The sequence below is a fragment of the Diplotaxodon limnothrissa genome, linkage group LG3, assembly GCF_057381915.1.
Source record: "Diplotaxodon limnothrissa isolate DT_005_m linkage group LG3, D_limnothrissa_male_GT1.1, whole genome shotgun sequence".
Taxonomy (NCBI): Eukaryota; Metazoa; Chordata; class Actinopteri; order Cichliformes; family Cichlidae; genus Diplotaxodon; species Diplotaxodon limnothrissa.
In genome coordinates, this window is record NC_140598.1 from 43,333,410 (window position 1) to 43,340,527 (window position 7,118).

Below are 7,118 nucleotides of genomic sequence, written 5' to 3' on the forward strand. Positions count from 1 at the left end.
AACTGAGTTACAAGATTCGAAAAGTAACTATTGCGTTACTTTAAAGACATCTTTAACCCTCTGGGGTCCGGGGTATAATTGGTCATTTTTGACTACTTTTGATTTTCTCTCTACATTTTACCTTTAAAAACTATTTACTTTGCCTTGTTTGGTTTCATTCTTTTCAGCACAACCTCACGTGTGTGAAAGTACAGTTATGTTTTCATGTTGACATACTGCATTGACACCATTGATCTAAAATCAGACAAAAAAACATAAAATCCAAGTAGAAATTTACATTTTTTACTGTAACAAACACTTTTTTAAATAACCATTTCAAACTATTTACAGAACAATCAGCTGTTCTGCATTCAATAAGATGCCACAAACTTTTTGTGCCACTCCAAATATTTCTGTCCACTATAAAGGAGAACATCACAGCCTGATACCTGCAGGTCTGACAGCAGCAGGTGTATCACTCCTGTTTCTACCTGGAGACAGCAGTCGCCTCATTGTTCTGACACACAATGCAAAACTATCCACAACACTACACACTAACTACACAAGACAACACATTAACTACACACTCCAAACACGCTAAACATCACAAATCTCTCACATCTCAAAACTTGCTCTCCCACTCTTTTTCTGCTCTCTCTCTCTCTCTCTCTCTCTCTCTCTCTCCTAAAACTTCCCCCTCTTCCTAAACAACCAAATGTCACTTTGCCATATCATTTTTTAATTGGTCGACATGGTGCATTTGTCCAACAAGACGAACGGGCTGTTTTTGTTGTTGTTTTTTTTGCTCATAAGCAGAGAGTGCTTGCTGCGCTGTCCTTGGACAGTAAATGTGACGAAACTATTGAGGAAAAAACGCTGCGTATTTATTGTTTATCATGACTCTGGTTTTACGTGGCCTCTCAACACAATTTAAAAACTGGTATATGTCACCTTGTTGCTTTTGTCATCTTAAAGTGGTCATGTGATTGGCTTACCACGACTACTTTATTCTTCCTCAGTGAAACAGCAGCACTCATGCGCTTGTTTGTCCCCTGAGCTACAGGTGTTGTTCCAAAAAGTGATTGTCGAGCAGAAAGTGATAGCTGAACGCGGGAGCGCGCAGCTGCTTAAAGCTGTAGCACCCAGTTTACTTACGTAGACAGCTACTTCCGTGCAACTGTAACGCCGTTATTCCCATCACTGATTTTAATAGACTCCTAATTCCTGTGCTTGGTTTACTGATGTGTCAGATTATTTTAATTCTCTTGTTTCTCTGTAGTTCATCTGCGACGGACGTCAGCTGCAGCCCAGACCACAACAAAATTACAGTCAAACCTTACAAACAGCAGCCCAGCGTGAGACCTGGAGCAGAGTGGGAGAGAGCTTCAGCCCCCAGGGTTCACAGCGACACGGCGACCCCTCCTATTTTAGAAAACGGAGGTGTCATCGAGGCTTCCGGTAGATATGCCAGTCGAACCGACTGCGAGCAACTTCGTGTGGACAGAGGCTTCCAGATGGAAGATCAGCAGAAGATCCTTGAAACAGGAACCGAATCAGAGACGACCCTCAGCCCGAGCCCGGAGCACAGCCTGGAGGCTGACCTGGACGTCCCCCTAGAGACCGACATCGATGACTTCCAGGAGGAGGAGCTTCCGGGAGAGGACATTCCCATCACAAGCGAGCTCCCGTGCTTCGCCCTCCCTGTCACGGTCCTGGAGACGGACATCGACACGCTCCCGGATTCTGAGGCATCTCCGTCAGGCAGGACAAGGGTGGAGAGCAGCTCCCTGGAGGAGGAGCTGGAGGGTGGGGAGAGCAGCAGCAGAGAGGGGCTGAGCCTGGAGGAGCTCTTCCCCCAGAGCAGTGAGGGCGAGTCGGGCACAGAGAGCTGGAGAGAAGCACAACCCGTAGAGCACAGCACAGACAGCCTGGATAGGTATGAGAGAAGAGAGTGTGTGTGTGTGTGTGTGTGTGTGTGTGTGCGTGTGCGTGCGTGTGTGTGTGTGTGTTACACAGACCATTTGATTTGTACAAGACTTAACTGTTCTCATCACTAAGCTCATTCTGTTTCCCACAACCTTTCCAAAAGACTTGGTTCTTCTCTGTTAGGTTTACAGATGGTTCGTAGTCGCAGGCACAGGTGCATGGTGGGTAATTAGCACCACATAGAGTGCAGACGGGTTCATTTTTTTAAATCTTAAAACTGAAAAATCAACAAAGAAACATTTGTTTTTCATTTTTGTCTTCACTTTTTTTAATGAAGTGTCTTTATTGTCACTGTACAGCAATTTTGAATGCAATCTCACCAACAGTCCTAAAAAACATATAAAACTATATAAGATTTAAAAACAGATTTAAAAAGGGGGAAAGCATAAAAACATTTTTTTTAGTCTGTTTGCCCTTTTAATTGCTCTGCCCCACCTGATGGTCACAGATTAAACAGGAGGTGACCGGGCTGGGAGAGATCTGTGATGATCTGATTATGATATTAGGCTGTCTGAACTGTGTAGGTCCTCACAGTTTCCAATCATTTTAACCCTTGATAACACTGATAACCCTCTGGACCTTTTTCTGTGCCACCACACAACAAGGAAACCCCACGTGGAAGCAGTATGTTAAAATGCTATCTATAGAGTTGAAGTAGGAAACCAACAGTCTCAGAGGGACGTTCTTCCTCCTGAGGACACTCGGGAAGTAAAGTCTCTGCTGTGCTTTCTGGGATCAGATCCTCCTTGATGTAAACTCCCAGAAACCGGACGTTTGTGACTCGCCTCCACATACTTCCCACTGATAATTAAAGACAGCACCTTTTGTTACGAATGTGTTTAGGAGCAGGTTGTTATCTCTGTGAACGGACACAGTACCCTTCTTATCTTTAATTTCAACATCGTACGATCCTTTCCAAAGGCCTGGATTGGACCCTGACAAGTTCTTTGACTTAACACTGAAAACTTTTATTATAGCTTACCTGTAGTCCAGACAAAGCCGTATAGGTGGAAGCGGGTCAAGTTACCCAAAAACGTAGTTAAAGTAATTGTGAAATTCTAAGTCATGGATTTATTTTTAATATTTCAACCCATTATGTTGAAAAAGAACTCCCCTAAGCATTACACAGTGTTGAAAAAACAAAACAAACTTCACTGTCCTCTCATTTGGCTTCATGTTTCACAGTTTTGGAGCCGAGTTGTGCCGAGATGCCGCTCGTTAATGTCTTGCCTCATTAAACCCACGTAATTAATTGCACTTCTTTTACATGCACCTGTAATCTCCGTGTTTTTACAGCTTTGTCTGTTTTGCACCTCTTTTTGTCTTTTATCACTGTGGGAATAACATAAACTCCCCTGCCGGTGCCTTCTCCACAGGCGGTCAGGAGCTAGCTCCAGCTGTTCGTCCTATTACAGCACATCAACGGCCAAGGCTCAGATCCTGTCGCAGATGAAGGACTTCACAGATAACAGAGAGCGCGACAAGGATGACGAGCTGACCTACAAGGTAATTCATGCGACTGCTGTTTGAAGAACGGGTGTGGTGGAGATAAAGGGAGAGGACCGCTCCTGGTTATTGGGCTTTAAGTTCTTCCTCTGTTGTGTAGAAACAGCTGATGGAGAGCCTCCGGAAGAAGCTGGGAGTGCTGAGGGAGGCTCAGAGAGGACTGCAGGAGGACATCAGAGCCAATGCACAGCTGGGAGAGGAGGTAAGGACGAACTCATTCACCTGGTCATTATGTCAGCACAGAACAACACACTTATTAACATGTTGTATTTTTCTTGTTCAATCAGATTAAAAGAAAAGTACCTTTTTCTTTTTAAAGCAAAGCTGTTTATTGCTTTGTTTTAGATGGTTTTTTGTGGTTAAACACACAAGAGTGGTTAAACGCTCTTGTGTGGTTAAACACAAGAGATCTAATGTGCTAAGAAGAAGTGTGATGTGTAGCGCTGCAGTAACTGCACAGAGACGAAGCTGATGAAAGAGCTGTTGAAGCTTGGTTAAGAAGGGAGGTGCTCATCAGTGAGCGGCAGTTTGCCTTCACTGGCTTCAAGAGTACTACAGATGTGATGTTTGCTTTCTTGTGTTGATGGAGAAGTATATGATAGCGAGAGGAGCTGTGGTCCTGCATGAGGAAGTCAGGAGGGGCAGAGAAGTATGTGAGGGTGGTGCATGTATGAGGACAGCGAGGAGGTGTGCGATAGGAGTGACAGATGGGTTCAAGGTGGGGGTGGGATGATATGCACGATCTGATATCCTCATGTTGGTGTCGTTCCTGATAAAAAAACAAAACAAAACAAAAACTAATTCTGGTCCAGGTTCACCATTGCAAGTGACCAATCACATTGTAGTGATAGGGGTTAAGGTTAACCAAACTATATCCTTAACCACAACTGCATCCTAACCCCCGCCCTGAGCCTGACCCGGACAGCCTCTCCTCCTAAGTGTACGTCATCAGCATTTTTGTTTTCTGTGACATCATAACAGTGTGATTGGTCAGATGCAGTGTTGATCCTGGACACATATTATGATGATCCAGGAACAACACCAACACAACGATCACACAGACTGGGATTATAATAGTGATCGGCTCTGAGCCCCTTTTTCTATTGACTGATGAGGACAAGCAGGAGTCTCTGTGGACTGTGATGTTTGCAGACGACGCTGTGATCAGTAGTGAGAGTCGTGAACAGGTGGGAGAGATCCTGGAGTGGAGGAGGTATGCTTTGGAGAGGAGGGGAATAAAAGTCAGTGGAAGCAAGACAGAATCCATGTGTGTGAATGAGACGGAGGCAGGTGGATAGGTAAGCATGCAGGGAGTGGAGGTAGAGTTTAAATACTAAGAAAAGAGGAAGGCCACAGAGAATGTTTATGGATAGTGAAGGAGGACGTGCAGGTGGTTGGTGTGACAGAGGAGGATGGTAAGGATAGGGTTTGATGGAGGCAAATGAGCCACTGTGACAAACCCTAAAGGAGAAGACATTTAAGGAAGTGTTTAAGAAACACGAATGAACAGTGCAAATATGAGTGTAAGAGTGTGGGGACCTTTAAAGCTAATAGTGTTCAGCCTGCTAGGTTTTTTTCTTCACTTAAATTAGCACATTGTGTTGGATTTTCTAACCAATAGGAGGCTACAAAAACCAGACAGGTTTATTTGAAAAGTTCGTGGCAGTTATTTTTTTAATAGCATCTTATGGATGCAGAATGAAGAAGCGTGTTGATGCTGGGTAAGGTTTCACATCCACTGCATCAGCTCTGTGTTTCATCAGCTCTGTCCATCACGTCACTGACTTACAGTAAATCTGCTCTTCCTGTTTGCTCTCAGGTGGAGAGCATGGTGGTCTCCGTGTGCAAGCCCAACGAGGTGGACAAGTTCCGCATGTTCATCGGCGATCTGGACAAGGTGGTGAGCTTGCTGCTGTCGCTGTCCGGGAGGCTGCTAAGGGTGGAGACCACGCTGGACACACTGGACCCTGATACGGAGCACCACGAGAGGGTGAGGGTGATGAGGGTGGAGAGAAACGAGGACAAGAGCAGATGTAGACAGAGTGGACTTGTAGTGCATCGGGCTTTGTTTTTAAAATACCTCTATTCTCCCTCTCCCTCGCTCTCTGCACTGCAGCTCCCCCTGCTGGAGAAAAAGCGTCAGCTCATGAGGCAGCTGTCCGAGGCTCAGGACCTGAAGGACCACGTAGACCGCAGAGAGCAGGCTGTGAGCCGTGTGCTGGCCCGCTGCCTCTCTCCAGAGCAGCACAGAGACTACAGGTGGGATATATGCCCAGTGTGGCAACATAAACAAACCCACCGGTGGAGAGTTCTGGTGAGAGCTCACTTTTCTTTGTAAGAGTGTAGTCAGGAGCTCTGGAATGGGTTCATCTAGAGACTGGAAAGTGTCACAGATCCTGCAGCATCTGGTGAGTTCTCTCTGGACCTTTGAAAATCCAGTGGAGATGGTCTAAAGTATCACGCCAGACCGTATCCAGGTCGCCAAGGGAAGCCAGGAAGCCAGATATCTCTAAAAAGTCTGGGTCATGTGCATAATGTGTGTTATGACCTGGGTTTTCAGTGGGGTTGTCTCTGAGCATGCACCTGAGCTCGTGCAAACCATGGGAATCTGACTGCTTCACTAAATATAAGCTGAGCTCAATACATTTTCTTGTGTTGAAGGGCAGCATGTGACAGACACTAAAGCATGTTAACTCCATAAATCAAAGTATCAAAGCTCAACATTCTACCCCAAACATCTTAATAATATTCACTGTGGGTTTTTTGTGTTTTTCCCTTCGGCAGCCACTTTGTGAAGATGAAGGCCGCCTTGCTGGTGGAGCAGCGGCAGCTGGAGGACAAGATCCGACTGGGAGAAGAGCAGCTGAGGGGGCTGAGGGAGAGCCTGGGACTGGGGCTGGGGCTGGGAATGGGCATGTCGATGGGATATGGACAATATTAGGAACAACAAAGCTTGAAAGCGGAGAAGAAGGAAGGGTTTTTTTGTAGACTTTACTTGGATATGAAGAAAAGGAGATTTGGTGATTACGATTTCATCTGTCTGAGAAAAGGATGCCATCCTGATCAATTTTCATCGTGAACCTCCGCTCTTATTTTGAAGGAAAACTGCATCACTTGTTTTGAGACCAAGTATGAAACCATTGCTAGGAGCTGATTAACTTGGAAATAACTGGGCTGGCTCCATCTGCAGATAGCGAAATCGTCTCCTTGTCTAAAACTGACTGCCTCACAGATTTCTGAAGTCTTCATGTAGCTTCACATTTAGCACCTCGAACTACTTTTTTAAGGATTAGCAGACCTGTACGCAGAGAATTCAGGTCCAACACAAACAGCTGAATCAGCACCCTGCAAGGCTCTAAGTAGGTGAGAAGGAATGGAGGTCTCTCAACAACAGAGACCAGGAGAGAGGCACGAGTCCAAGGTGTCAAAATGAAAAAAGACGGGGGAAAAAAAGACTGTTATTATCATTAACTACAGACTGCAGTGGATGGATAAATCTAAAGATATACCAAAACATATCAACAATTAATCTCCAGGATATGCGATCTGAGAGCACAGAGCATGCTCAGTGTTGGAAATGGGGGGCGATCTGTGAGTGAAACAGCTGGTGAAGATTCATAGTGAGCGGCTTCTCGTGGACCGAACGA

The 7,118-nt window shown here is 45.4% G+C and overlaps 1 protein-coding gene across 1 annotated transcript in view; it reads left to right on the top strand.

Annotated features, from left to right (window-relative positions):
• The window catches only part of shroom4 (shroom family member 4), a 30,198-nt gene extending 23,786 nt beyond the window's left edge, over positions 1-6,412 (top strand). Inside the window, exons 6-11 of the mRNA XM_085350251.1 lie at positions 1,259-1,915; positions 3,342-3,471; positions 3,572-3,673; positions 5,291-5,461; positions 5,588-5,730; positions 6,256-6,412. Of these exons, the coding sequence (XP_085206377.1) occupies positions 1,259-1,915; positions 3,342-3,471; positions 3,572-3,673; positions 5,291-5,461; positions 5,588-5,730; positions 6,256-6,412 (1,360 nt within the window). The remainder of the gene's footprint in view (positions 1-1,258; positions 1,916-3,341; positions 3,472-3,571; positions 3,674-5,290; positions 5,462-5,587; positions 5,731-6,255) is intronic.
• The last annotated feature ends 706 nt before the right edge of the window (positions 6,413-7,118 follow it).